The sequence below is a fragment of the Ascidiella aspersa genome, chromosome 2, assembly GCF_963924565.1.
Source record: "Ascidiella aspersa chromosome 2, kaAscAspe10.2, whole genome shotgun sequence".
Taxonomy (NCBI): Eukaryota; Metazoa; Chordata; class Ascidiacea; order Phlebobranchia; family Ascidiidae; genus Ascidiella; species Ascidiella aspersa.
Window position 1 is genome coordinate 30,149,967 of NC_139448.1, and position 14,564 is coordinate 30,164,530.

General features: G+C 35.2%; 1 protein-coding gene and 1 long non-coding RNA gene across 2 annotated transcripts; one reads left to right on the top strand and one right to left on the bottom strand.

The window, feature by feature from the left end:
- The first annotated feature begins 1,349 nt into the window (after positions 1 to 1,349).
- LOC146164794 (methionine aminopeptidase 2-like) lies at positions 1,350 to 5,537 on the top strand. Its single transcript, XM_083380831.1, has 4 exons — positions 1,350 to 1,407; positions 3,280 to 3,383; positions 4,153 to 4,274; positions 5,250 to 5,537. Exons 1-4 carry the CDS (start codon positions 1,350 to 1,352, stop codon positions 5,500 to 5,502), a joined length of 537 nt encoding a protein of 178 aa, XP_083236957.1. The 3' UTR covers positions 5,503 to 5,537.
- Positions 5,538 to 8,746: 3,209 nt separating this feature from the next.
- Positions 8,747 to 11,082, bottom strand: LOC146164795 (uncharacterized). The gene is made up of 5 exons (XR_014494558.1): positions 10,955 to 11,082; positions 10,732 to 10,835; positions 10,045 to 10,117; positions 9,552 to 9,611; positions 8,747 to 9,318 (listed from the first exon to the last, which is right to left on the bottom strand). It is a non-coding gene; the product is annotated as an uncharacterized LOC146164795 (long non-coding RNA).
- Between the last annotated feature and the right edge of the window lie 3,482 nt (positions 11,083 to 14,564).

Consider the following 14,564-nt stretch of genomic DNA (forward strand, 5'->3'; position numbering starts at 1 on the left):
CGTTATGTGAGCTTACAGGTGAATTCCAGATAAAGTGTAAATTTAAATGCTGTCCTTTCAAGCAAACTGCGGATTTCTTTCATGTGCTTAATGCGTCACGTACCGTTTTAAATTGATAGTTTTGTAAATTTAAACCAAACAAACGCTATTTGTTTCGCGCTGTTAGCCTGGATTTGTCTGCAGTTTTATGCCGTCACGTCACGACGTAATTTTGTGACGTCATTCGGAAAACTGTCATGTGTGCCCCAAAACAAAACTCTTGATATCAACACTAAACCAACCAATTTGGCAAACCGTCATCTTCCCTTCTGTGAAGTCTCAGGTGCGTAATATATTTACCCAATCGTTTTTTTGCATGTAGAAGCAGATAAAAATAAAGTAGAATGCACAATACTTATCCTGAACAAGCCATCCGATTATGTAGAAAATTATTTGATGAGTAAGCCGATGGTAGAGACCACATCTCATATTAGCATCTTACTTACACCATTGATTGACAGCAGTAAGTAGAAATTTTAGGCGTCATTAGCTTAGTGCAGTGGTTCCCAAACTGTGGTACGCGTACCACCGGTGGTACGCGTGAGTCTTTCAGGTGGTACGCAACTAACTTCAGCATACGTATAAAATTGCGAAAACTCTCAACTTTTAAAACTTTCAGATTGGGTAATTTACCATGTTGTGTTTTAGTTACGATTACAATTAAAATTACCCCCTTTTATGTTTGAATTGCATTAAAATTACAATTGCTTTAAAAACTGCAATTAATTACATCATTTACAGTTTTCGGCAATAAAACTTCAATTTTCTCAATATCAATATATGGAGCCAAAATTTCAACAAATTACAATTAGAATTACACAGAATAAAAATGCCTCAATAACATTACAGATACAATTACAATAAAAACCGTAATTAATTGCATCAATTACAATCCAACTATGCACACCTCTGCATTAAAACGTAAAATCTCTATTCGTTTGGATTAACACACAGCTGAATAACGTTCGTTACTGTTTGGGTTGAAAATCGTTTTTAAATAACGCATGACTGGACATGAAACACAATATTTTGTTCCTGCTGAGTTTTAGGAAAATTCGTAAACACACAAAAAATGATATTAAAAAAATAGCAACCGTTTTTTTTTCGATATTAAATGTTTGGCATGTTGAAAGAAAAAAACGGATCGCCAAATAGAATTACGTACGACGAGATCAAAAGTAACCAAAAATTCTCGACGAAACAAATCTTGTAACTTTCTATGAGATAGCATAGAGTGACTCACTATTAGTGTTCTACAAAAAAATTATTGTTCTTCAAATAAGAATGACAATGCTTACCTCAATAGTTTCATGGATATAATCCTTCTTCCTTTAAATCATTCACAAGGCCCGTATCTTCCTGCAAATGGTAAGTATAGGTAAGTAACGTGCTTAATCATGGTTTACCATTTGCGCAACAAGCGATTATACATTTTGGCACATATAAAAAGAGCCTTTCAAAACGTTCCGTCATCACCCGAATTTAGAAATTGTAGCATTATTGTACTTGCGTTAATATGAGTTTTATTGAATAAAGACTGATGGATATCAAAACGTCACATTCACATGGTGTCATACCTTTAAGTTCGTTGAGTATTCACAGAAAAGACATATTGACATATTTGTTAAATCTTTATACACTTTAGCTTGGCAGTTTGAGTAAATGTTAAATGTTTTAGGTCATGACATTGTAACCAATAGAAATTACTGGGAAGACAGTTTTATAGACTTACTTCTAACGCTGGATTCTGTTCAGCAGAAGCGACTAATATCTTAACATTCGCAAAGCGTTTATTGGCCCACCTAAAAAAATGTGATATATAAATTTTCTATTTTGTAAGACAACCTTAATTTGTTGCTCGCAAATCCTCTGTTTTATTTTTCAATTTTTAAACTAGCTAAACAATAAGATTAAAATGACTATAAAATAAGATGAAAAATATAAAATAAGATGATAATAGGCAGTATTGTCAAGAGGTTAAATTTTAAATGACTTTAGTACAAGTCAAGTCGTCATTGTCATTGTAAACGAGGTAAATTTCATTGTCTTTCCAAATGCTAAAATTAGTAAAATTGTCCAACTCTGAGCAACATTTTGCCTGACAAACAACAACAAAAAAGAAACTATTTTTGTTGAAGTAATTGAGGAAATACACTATATATCTATATTTGAAAGCTTGTAATTTTAAGTCAAGTGACTTGTGGCGTATATAGAAAACGACTGAATTACAGGTTGCTATATTGGTATTAACCATAGACTTATTAATTTAAACTTTGGCTGCGCTTTGCCGGTGGTGATGGCATGTTTTAGCTGTTTAGTCTTGTAGCTGCAGTAATTATAAGACCTTGTTTACAGCCCCACAACTTTCGAGCAGCGCTTGATCACCTATACAGAGAATATGTATAGTCATACAGCAAAAGAGTTTACAGTTGTGATTCTCAAACTGTGTGCCGCGAAACTGTTTTAATTTGGAAAAATTACCCTGTTCGTATTACATGTAAGCAAGCATGCGAGACTTGAAATTTGAATGTATACACTTTTTGAGATAACTGTCAACATTACGGTATTTTCTTACTGCATTGCCGTGCTGTTTGGTGACTGTGAACCCATAATTGTAAGGTTTTGTGTGTGCCGCGAATTTAAGTTTGGAAAGGCTTTGATATTCATACTATGTCAAGCATGTTTGGGCAATGGGCGAAAATTGCTCGCAATTGGTATTCGACCTATTTAGTAATTTTTTTTTTTAGAATCTAATTCAAATTTTACTAAAAATGTTATTGTGGGTAACAAAGTTAAGGATCAGATGGGGGATACTAATTAAACTCAACGCTGAACACCTGTTCTAAAAGTACACTTTTTATAAAAAGTTCTCAAACTGTGCGTCGCGACGCCCTGGTGCGTCGTTTCATTTTTCAAGATCGTCGCACAATAATTCCGTTTCGTATGTAAACTCGAGTGTGGTAGTAAAATGCCTACATATATTATTATCCCCTGACATGTGCATTATAATCCACCGTAACAAAAAACTGCTGCATTTCAATATGATTTTCTGAAACAGACTGAAAAATAAAAATGAACGATTTTTTTATTTAATATTCATATTTTTTTCATAAAATTTCGAACATGGCGTAATTTCGAACATGGCGTTTTGACGTTTCCACTATTTCTATCTTACCTAAAAGCCACAATTGAAATAAACAATAAACAGTTTGCTTTTAACGTGACTTTTCTCTCGTGCAGTTCGTTCGATTCGCAACCTTAGCGGACACTCGATCGGCCAGTACAGAATCCACGCAGGCAAGACCGTTCCCATTGTACGCGGTGGGGATCAGACAAGAATGGAGGTCGGTGTTGTTAAAATATATTTTTGTGCAGAACCTGTGTTTGCCAAGTAAAGTATTCGAATAAATAACAAGTCAAGTCATAGATTGCCCAACTCAAGTCCCAGTCAAGTCTTAATTAGATAAAGTCAATTCCTTGTCTTAAAATTGGATGAGTTACCAGTGTTAATGTTAAATATTAAAACAAAATTGAATATTAAAACTGGTAAACTCGTCCGATCATGTGCCTTAATTTAAGTACAAAATAACATGAACGCAAACGCAACATAAAGCAAGCAACTTGTTTTATGTGCAACAACTGAGATAGAAAATCCCAATTTTATTTGTCCGAAAGTCAAGTCGAATTATTTTGCCCAAATTACTTTTTTTTAACTTTTTACCTGCACTGCAATCGATAACGAAAGGGTCAGTATTTTATATACAGGAAAATAAGTACTTTTGGGATAGTTTTTAAATTGATTTGCTTATTGAAAAGTCAGTAAAAACCCTGTTTTTCTAATGATATTTCATCAACCTGTCAATTTATTATATAGCTTAAGGCTTAAGCTAATGTGTTTAGAAAATGCCGTGTTTAATTAAAAAAAATATTGTGTAAACTTCTGCTTTTAAATTTAAATCCTGTCGAGTGATCCAGTTTTGGGCCTTAAATAACTTTGAAAGTTGTTTCGAGATTTTATTATATAAAAGTGTGTGGCAACCCTCTTCATACGTGGGCACTCCCAACTAACAAAATGTATTTCGTCCGATTTTCAATCCGCTTTTATGTTTACAGGAAGGCGAAGTGTTCGCGATCGAGACATTCGGCAGCACAGGACGCGGAGTAGTGCACGACGACATGGAATGCTCACACTACATGAAAAATTTCGAACTCGCATCTCAGCACGTCAGCCTTAGGTGGGTTGAACGAACCTTTGTACTATTGGAAAACTTTTATATACACATCACATTGTGTATATTCTGTGGTCAATTCCTTATCATTTTTATTGACCAACGATAACGGCACATTTTTTTCAACACGTGGTGTATATTCTGTAATTAAACTGATATTGACCAATGTAGCTTTACATTTTCGGAATTTTTTTAGAAGAAATTTTTTGTTAAGGGTATAAGTCTCGTTTGTGTGAAAAGAGTCCCGTGCGGTAACTAAAAACAGGTCTATCGACTGGTGTAATGTCGTGTATATTCTGTGTTTAGGCCCTTATTAACTGGCCAACCAAAACGGAACATTTTTTTTTCGCATATACACATACAGTTAGCTGATATTGATAAATGTAGCTTTACATTTTTTTAATAAATTTTTTTAAGAATATAAGTGGGCGTCTGTGTTACAAGGGTCCCGTGTGGCAACTAAAAAACAGGTCTAACCACTGATCGAATGTCATGATGATGTGATATGATTCCATCCGGTATCAACCCAACCCTGAACCTTGTAAATTCAACTAAACTCGTCACCTATTCTTGTACAGTACACCCAACCATCCAATACAAAATACGACGTGTCGCGTACGAAAAAAAATAGAAAAAAAAATGTCCACCTTCATATCCAGTGCCGAATTAACCATTAGGCTACTAAAGCTTAGGCCCTGAAAAAAAAATAGCGCCTAAATTCATTGTAATCTACTATATATATGAGTCTATGACACTCAGTTACCTTTAATACATGTTTTTATGTTAATGCTATTTTGCAATGAATAAATTCTATTTTTCATGTATGTATTTTTATTACTTTTTAGCCTTGGGCCCTGGAAAAGTTCGTCCCTCAAGTAATTGTAATTTACTATGAGTCTATGACACTTAGTTACTTCCTCCTCTACTAAACAGCTTTAAGCCTGCAGTACCCTTAATCAGGCCCTGTTTATATTCATTTAGGCTGCCGCGTGCCAAACGCCTACTGCACGTTATCAACGAAAACTTCGGCACGCTGGCCTTCTGTCGGCGCTGGGTGGACCGTCTGGGCGAAAGCAAGTACCTAATGGCGCTGAAGAGCTTATGCGATTCGGGTGTGGTGGACTCCTATCCGCCGCTCTGCGACATCAAGGGCTGCTACACTGCCCAGTTCGAGCACACCATACTGCTGCGACCCAATTGCAAGGAAGTGGTCAGTCGCGGCGACGACTATTAATTCAACAACGCGGATGCGGCGTCCGTACACCCATTTTTTTGGAGAGTTTTCCCGTTTTTTCGGTTTCTTATTTTAATCTCTCTCTCGGTCTGTTTTCATCGGCGGCACTCTTATTTCTGGCGTGTCAGTGAGCGCGAATTTGTTTCGCGCTAATTCCAGCAGTTTTTCGTTGTTTTTCACCAACAACGCTGGGACCTGCTTTGACGGGCTTGTAGTGCCGCTGTGACTTCCCTTACTTTGTTAAATACTCACAAAGCGCATTCGCCGTGGACAAAACGCTGTACAGCAGTTTTAGCTTCTTCGGGTTGTAACGGTTGTTCACCTCAAATCTACAATCAAAACGCCGTTCCTGCAGAGATGTTCCAATTTGAAAGAACCTGATTAAACTACTCGTTTTCCCTGCCTTGGCTTTTGGTAACAAACGACTTACGAATTACGCAACTGTTATAGGATCAAGTTGGAGTTGGTTGTTGTTAGCCCCGCCAATCTGCTTTCGCCTGTCTATCAAAGCGCTGTGAAATCTGTACTTAAATATTGCTTGAAAAAATACAGCAAACAGGACTGGTCGTTTTTTTCCCAATTTGGTGACTCCTCTAATGTGAACGTATTTGCGTAATCTCTTGAAGGGCGTTGGTTTGGAGTTTTACCTGTGTTTTGTCCAAAGAACACCTTTTCTGATTCAAACGAAGTTTTCGACAATCCTTATTTTCCTGCAGCTTCTCCAATCGGCTTATGCCATCAATATTTAGAGGTTGAAAAAATGCCTTTAGGCTACATCTTTTGTGTATGTTTGCAGTTTACAGATGTTGATTTTAGGTCCAGACAACATTAAGTTCGGCATTTTCAAAATGTTTCAAATCGATACGTTTTCCCTTTTTTGGCTTATGCGAGGTAGGGGTGTTTATTGCTATCCAAGTATGAATTGATACGTTGTTATCCTATGTAAGGCTGTGCACATTTTCAAAAAGTCTTGATGTACATAAACTGTACAGTCACTTTAAAATTGATTTTGAAATTTACCAGTTATTGTAACGCAAATTTTACCTTGTTTTAAAGGCGGAAGTTGAACCATTTGAACAGGACCAGAAACTAAGTTTTGTTGTTTACTAAAATGCAAACTATTTATCGTAATTAGTAGTTCAACTCACCTAAAAGTTTAATTAATTTGTTGTTGCACACAGGCGTATGAAATAAAACTCGAGTTAAGATTTGGTTTTGTTACAAGTTAATTTGGAATTGGAATTGATTTTTTTGCCGTATTTCAGAAATACTAGCGATTGGCTAATGAAGATAAAACATTACTGTCCTGCGATGCGTAGTCTAGGGTAGAATTTTATATTAAAGGTTTAAACCCCAGTTTCTTTACGAATCGCATGCGAGTGGGTTACCAGAGACCGTCTTTGTAGAAATATATATTTTTTCTTTTATAAATGTAATGATTTATGCAGCACGACGAAATCGAAGGCCTCTTTTTTTTGGTAATGCTGACTTTCCTTTTAACCATAATAAGTCTACCTAAGTTAAAATGAATCGGACGACTTTGGGTTTCCAGTATCGTTTATCAATTATAATATAAATATTTGCAGTCGCACAGGTATCTCTTTGACCAGTGTTGTAATCAATTGACATACGTCGCTGTTTTTTGATGACTTAACTTGACTTGCTCAAGTATTTTGATCAAATGACCGGGCTTGGACTTATGTCATTAAGTGTTTTCATTTAACATTTTTTTGAAATAAAATCGAATTATTTAGCTTAATGTTTGCACATAAAGCAATTCGCTTGTTGTCTGTTGGGTTTTTAAATGACCTATTGCTCACAATCGTGCAGTTTTAATAGTTTATTTTTATTGAATGACTTGACTTTGCTCTAATAATGACTTGGTTGGAACTTGACGCGCTGCTTTTTAAAAAGACTCCACTTGGACTTGTTTTTTACCAGGACTTGTGACTGGTACCGAAGTCATTTCAAAATGACTTGTTTACAGCTGTAACTGGTATAGAGCCCAATGGTTCGTAACATTTCACTATGACCCCCTTCCATGGATTCTCAACAATTTGTGGCCCAAAAGACCTTTGAAAAAATACCTTCCTCCTGAAAAGGTTTACATTTGGGAAAAAGGCTAAAATTATTTTAATTAGATAATACCGTCGTAAACTAAAACAATCTACGCGTCGGTTAAATGCACTAATCATAATTTTAAAATACCCTAACCTTTGAAATAAAAGTTTTGTACTCGGGTATCTTTTTCCCAGTAACTTTACTTGGTTTTAGGTCATTTAGGCAAATTACCTCTATATTGATGTGTAGGCTTTATATACCTACAGTCCTACACTATGTTACATCTCTGATAAGCATTCACTTTCGGTTGAGATAGTTAATCTTTGACAGTCGAAAGTGGTTTGGATCATTTTCAGGCATCATAGGTTTAGTCACTTCGCTGATCGATTAGAATTAGATTGTCGGCCAGGGATGGCGATGTGAATACTTCTGCATTGATCCGCAGAAAATATATCATAAGCTTTCGGCAATACCACTTCTGTATCAACTAAACGTATCAAACGACTCCTAGTAAACTGCCTTGGACCTTTCGCGTATTTCAAGAATAAGCAATTTTTCGCCCAGGCTATCTTTAGCAGGAAATCCCCTACTTCTTAGCCAATAGGTCTACATTGAGAACATTTCATTTTCAGGAAGTTCTCATCAATGGAGCCACCCCGGTTCAATAGTCAGCATACAATACCACGAATAATCGATTTATCTGGTGACTAAATTCAAAAGCCTTTTTTAGCGATTATAGAAATCACGTTAAGCAACCGACGCTTTTGTTATGATTTCTATGGCAAGCGAAGCAAGTGGCGACGGCAAAAGAAGTGTCTTTTAGCGTCTCAGCTCAAATTCTTTACTAAGTGTATGCATGCACAAACGACCAGCCGTAGTCCCTGGGACAAATGCTGATTTGTGAGCAATAGGTCGCATGGCAGAATCCTGATTTGGCTATTGAATAAGATGTTGTTTTGTTTTTTGACCATATCGTGTGCCATTTGCCAGACAGGAATAACAATCATCTATGATTTATTTGTTCTCTCAATATTATTTAGCTGCGCCTTTTTCCCTTCAGCCTAACATCTTAAATTCTCAACACAGGTCTTACACAATTAAGGATCCCACGTGCTTACCAGTCAAAGAAGAAATACAGCATGTGCTAAACTGAATTCCAATGCCCAAGATAAAACAATTTCGGTATGCTTTTTATCGATTTAATGTGCAAGATACAAAAAAACTGAATGAAGAATAAGTTCATGCCGATTTGTTGGCCTACAGTGCTAACTCATTTGGAATAAATGGTGGGTGTTTTCTAATGTAGTTAAATTTCGTTGTATTCCTTTTCCTAAACGAAAATGCGCAAACCGATTAAAGTAAGCAAACCATATTGTTGGGTGGTAAGATTAGAAGTCTTCATAACTAAAAAAAACGTGGTAGGGCAATTTTGAGATCATATTTGGATTCATCGACCCCAAATTAGTTAGAATCATTTGTCAAAATCAAAACCGGACAATTTTTGGAGACCAGTGTGTAAGACCGTCGTCGCAAAATCTCATGTAATTTAAAGTGTCGACACTCTTTTAGCGAATTACACAAAAAATTATTTGACGGCCACGACTAGTTTTATTCACAACCAACTTATTTTACGAACGACATGCATATGTAGAAGAATGGATTTATGAATGAAATGAAGAGAATTCAAATTTGGTGAGATTAAATTTTCACTTTGATGACACGATTGATTTCCAATGTACCGGCAAGATGGTGGATCTGTAAAATATTTATATTATTTTGAAAAGGACATCCATACATTCGTAGATTGCCTGTTGATATTCATAGGTCGGTTTATGTTAACCTTTAAATTTTTGCATTAAAAAAAATACGTTTGATAAACATTAAATTGTAAATTTGTTATTTGTTGGGTTTATGAGGTTGCTGAAAATGTGAAGAAGTTAGATTGACTCTCTATTGTTCTTTTGCCAAAAATCGAAGACAATACTGACCTCAGGTGATTCAGGGGATTAACCTGCTTCATTCAAATCATTGTTTAAGTCGCTCTTCCCCTGCAAATGGGTAATAGGCAAGTTGTATAGTTTATCAAATGCGCAACAAGCAAAACTTTTGGTCACATATAAGGTCTATCGATACGGTTTTTATCATTATAAAACTTTGTTGATAACCGCATTTGTATAGGTGTAACTTTAAGTCTAGAAATTAGGTGGCATTTTGAACGGCAAAATTGGTGACAAACTTTTGCACGACCGTGCTTCATCAGGTTAACGCTTGTCAGTCAAACAATACTATCGTAATTGACAATAACATACTATCATCGCTTTTGTTTTTGTTTTTAAATATTTCAATTTAAAATGTTTTTAATTCGGCAATAGGTATTAAAAAACTTAGCTTTACCAGCTCGAGTTTTATTAAATCCTTATTTTTCGGGCATAATATTGTAAAAACAGAAATATTACTGGCAAGAAATCTTTTTAGACTTACTTCCGGTGATGGAGAAAATTCGCCAGGAGGGCCTGATATATTGGGTTTCATAATGTTTTGGTGGCCAAAGAACCTAAATAAATGTATAAGGCTCACTACATATTTTGATTCGGATGAATATTTTATTTCCACTTCGTTTTTCATAATAATTGAGTCTTATAAGGCCTACATTTTTTTAAAATGAATTTTTTTTAAGTTAAATAAACTTTTGGTGTTTGTTTCACAATGTTTTTGTTCAAAAAAAAAATGCGATTTAATAGCGACGAAGATTAGCAGATATTTAATGCTCAAATAAGAAAGTCATATTTTTTTAATTTTTAGTCTCAAAAAACTCGTCCTACTAATTATCCAATCAGAGCGACATCGAATTCCAAGTGATAGTGGTTACCCGTCCAAAAGTACAGGGTGGTATCGGTTTAAAATAATTTGCGCATTTAATGTGTGGTTTGCGACACAACGCAACGTTTTCTATATTGAAAAGGAATTTTCATTTTAATAATGAATTTACACTTGAGAGTAACCTAACTTTATAACTCTAAAGCATTTTTTATTAATTTAAAACATTGAATTTTTTTACGTTTTGATAGTTTTGTCACAATTTTGACGTTATTGTTTATCGGATTGGTCGGTTATACTTTTTACCCAAAATATTATTCAGTACTTTGCTTCACCATTTCAAGTGCTCACCAGGATTCCGCTGGTTCCACCAGAAACAACAAAGCAACGCAAACCATGGCAACAAAGATGAGCTTGTTCATTTTCAGTTCAATTATTATCTAACGCCAAAGAATCTGCAAGAAACAAGAAGTGAGATAGAAGCAATTTCAATTAATTCAAGTTCATACTCTTTTTTAATTGTTTATAACGCCCAAATTTGAAGAGACTTAACACTGTACCATTTCAAACTCACCCTTCAAAGGCAAAGCCGTGTTTCACACCAACTGAACAGAAAACATCTTTTTATATCACCCAGCGTTGATTACGTTGCTAGCGTTTTTTCGCTCTACTTGATAACGCTGAAATGGATAGATATTTAAGACAGGTTCACATCAAGTTTTATTTTGACAAAAGAAAAGTCGTGACTGGATGACGCTCGTCGATAACGAATTGACTTTCAACGAAAACTTGGCGTCGTTAAACCATAGTTAATCTTTACGCGACCTCACCAATGCAAGGATGTCTTGGCACGTTTGGTTTTTGTCTGCAAGTCATCGGGTTTAAATATCAAAAAAGATGTCACGACACACCAAGGACGACAGTAAGTCTATGTTTTATCTCACTTCTGATGATCTTTTGAGCCCTCTTCACAACAACAGTTCTTTTGAAGGTTAAATGTTTTATGTCGTCAATCATGACGTAACTATGTGACGCTATCGTGTAAAATGTCATGTCTGCCCATAAACAAAACTTTGCTATCGAATCTGAACCAACCATCTTGGCAAACCACCATCATCCTTTCTGTAAATTTTCAGGTGCGTGATATTTTCGGGCCATATCGGCTTTGCTTTACTTGCAAAACAGGTAAAGATAAAGCAGAATACACATTACTTATCCTGAACAAGCAATCCAAGTATATGGAAAACTATTTGATAAATAAGCCGATTTGTAAAGACCCACTCTCATATCGGAACTTGTAAACATATCCCCTGAAAAGACACGCATGATAAACTGCACTCAAAAAACAAACTGTCTTTTTTCATCGTCTTCTTATATTTCCAGTTGAAGTGGAAAACAGGTAGGCACAATTTTCTGTGATGTACACGACATTGTAGTTTGTAAGGTTCTCGGAATTGTCGTTGGAAGAAAACTTGTTTAAGTTTTATTGTTCACTCATACGTTTTTCACCATTTTAAGTGTTCACCAGAATCCCGCTGGTTCCGCCAAAAACAACAAAGCAACGCAGTAAATGGCAACAAAGATCAGTTTGTTCACCTTCAGTTCAATTATTATCTACTATACACCAAAGAATCTGCAAGAAACAATTAGTACGATAGAATCAATTTCAATTTATACTACACGTTTTATTTTTAGTTGTTTATTACATTAACCCAAACTTACAAAAGACTTCACACTGTACCATTTCGAACTGTCAAGTCGAAAGCAAAGTCTTGTCTCACACTAACTAAAACAGAAAATGGACCTTTTATAAATCACAAAGCGTGTATTATTACCGGATGACGTTGAAATGGACTGAAATTTTAAAGCAAGCTAAAGAGCAATTACTTGACAAATGAAACATCGTGACTCGGTAACGCTCGTCGTTAAAAAATCGTTAAACTTGACGCGACCTTACAATGCAAGGATGGGAACACACAATAAGACCTAAAAAGCAACAATACATAAAGCCCAAAAAACTATAAAACCATAGTATTAAGACAAACGACATAATAAAGCCTTATTGGTGGGTAATGGGTGGGGTTAGAAAATGGGTTACTGTTTAAACTTTTAGGGGAGTTAGTGATGTACTTAGGGGTGGGGTTTGAGGTTAGTTAAAGTGTCGTTTAGGCCTGATTTTGACCTTTTAGGTCTTATTCCGACGGATTTAGGACTTATTACGATTTAGACGGTACTAATACCATAGGTATTAGTCCTATTTTGGTCTTATTCCGATTTGTGTTTTATTCTGACGTTGGTGTTGTTCTTATCTTGGTCTTATGGCTGGAGTCCGCAAGGATGTCTTGTTTTTTATTGCTAGTGTGGCACGTTTGATTTTGTCTGTTAATCATCGTGTTCAAAAAGCGAAACGATATCACGACATATCGAGGGCGACAGTAAGTCTATGTTTTTTTATCTCAGTTTCGATGTTTACATATAAGATACCACAAGCAAGATATACAAAAATCGAAATGTTCTATCGTTTTGTGGGTCGAAATCTATTTTTGCAAAAAAATCTTCCTATTTACAAAATTCTTTTGTGATTTGATTAAGAATTGTTCGGTTTGGTTTGCTTATTTTGTTTGGTATGTTTAAGTCGAATTTTTCCAGAATTAAAAAAAAAATGTAAAAATGATGCAGGGTGGTATGGAAATACTAGTCTACCCACCCAAGAGTCTTAAATTAGGGTAAAGGGGCAAAAGCCAATAAATTGCAAAAAAACTTTTTGTATGTAAATAAAAGTAGTTTTCACGCTTTGCGCAAAGTTCTATCTAATTTCACTATGTTTTTGTCCGTTCAATAGCCTCATACTATGGCATATTACGTTATGTGAGCTTACAGTTGAATAAAATCTATATAAAGTGTAAATTTAAATGCTGTCCTTTCAAGCAAACTGCGGATTTCTTTCATGTGCTTAATGCGTCACGTACCGTTTTAAATTGTAAGTTTTGTAAATTTAAACCAAACAAACGCTATTTGTTTCGCGCTGTTAGTCTGGATTTGTCTGCAGTTTTATGCCGTCACGTCACGACGTAATTTTGTGACGTCATTCGGAAAACTGTCATGTGTGCCCCAAAACACAACTCTTGATATCAACCCTAAACCAACCAATTTGGCAAACCGTCATCTTCCCTTCTGTGAAGTCTCAGGTGCGTAATATATTTACCCAATCGTTTTTTTGCATGTAGAAGCAGATAAAAATAAAGTAGAATGCACAATACTTATCCTGAACAAGCCATCCGATTATGTAGAAAATTATGTGATGAGTAAGCCGATTGTAGAGACCACATCTCATATTAGCACCTTATTTACACCATTGATTGACAGTAGTAAGTAGAAATTTTAGGCGTCATTGGCTTAGTGCAGTGGTTCCCAAACTGTGGTACGCGTACCACCGGTGGTACGCGAGAGTCTTTCAGGTGGTACGCAACGAACTTCAGCATACGTATAAAATTGCGAAAACTCTCAACTTTTAAAACTTTCAGATTGGGTAATTTACCAAGTTGTGTTTTAGTTACGATTACAATTAAAATTACCCCCTTTTTGTTTGAATTGCATTAAAATTACAATTGCTTTAAAAACTGCAATTAATTACATCATTTACAGTTTTCGGCAATAAAACTTCAATTTTCTCAATATCAATATATGGAGCCAAAATTTCAACAAATTACAATTAGAATTACACAGAATAAAAATGCCTCAATAACATTACAGATACAATTACAATAAAAACCGTAATTAATTGCATCAATTACAATCCAACTATGCACACCTCTGCATTAAAACGTAAAATCACTATTCGTTTGGATTAACACACAGCCGAATAACGTTCGTTACTGTTTGGGTTGAAAATCGTTTTTAAATAACGCATGACTGGACATGAAACACAATATTTTGTTCCTGCTGAGTTTTAGGAAAATTCGTAAACACACAAAAAATGATATTAAAAAAATAGCAACCGTTTTTTTTCGATATTAAATGTTTGGCATGTTGAAAGAAACAAACGGATCGCCAAATAGAATTACGTACGACGAGATCAAAAGTAACCAAAAATTCTCGACGAAACAAATCTTGTAACTTTCTATGAGATAGCATAGACTCACTATTAGTGTTCTACAAAAAAATTGTTGTTCTTCAAATAAGAA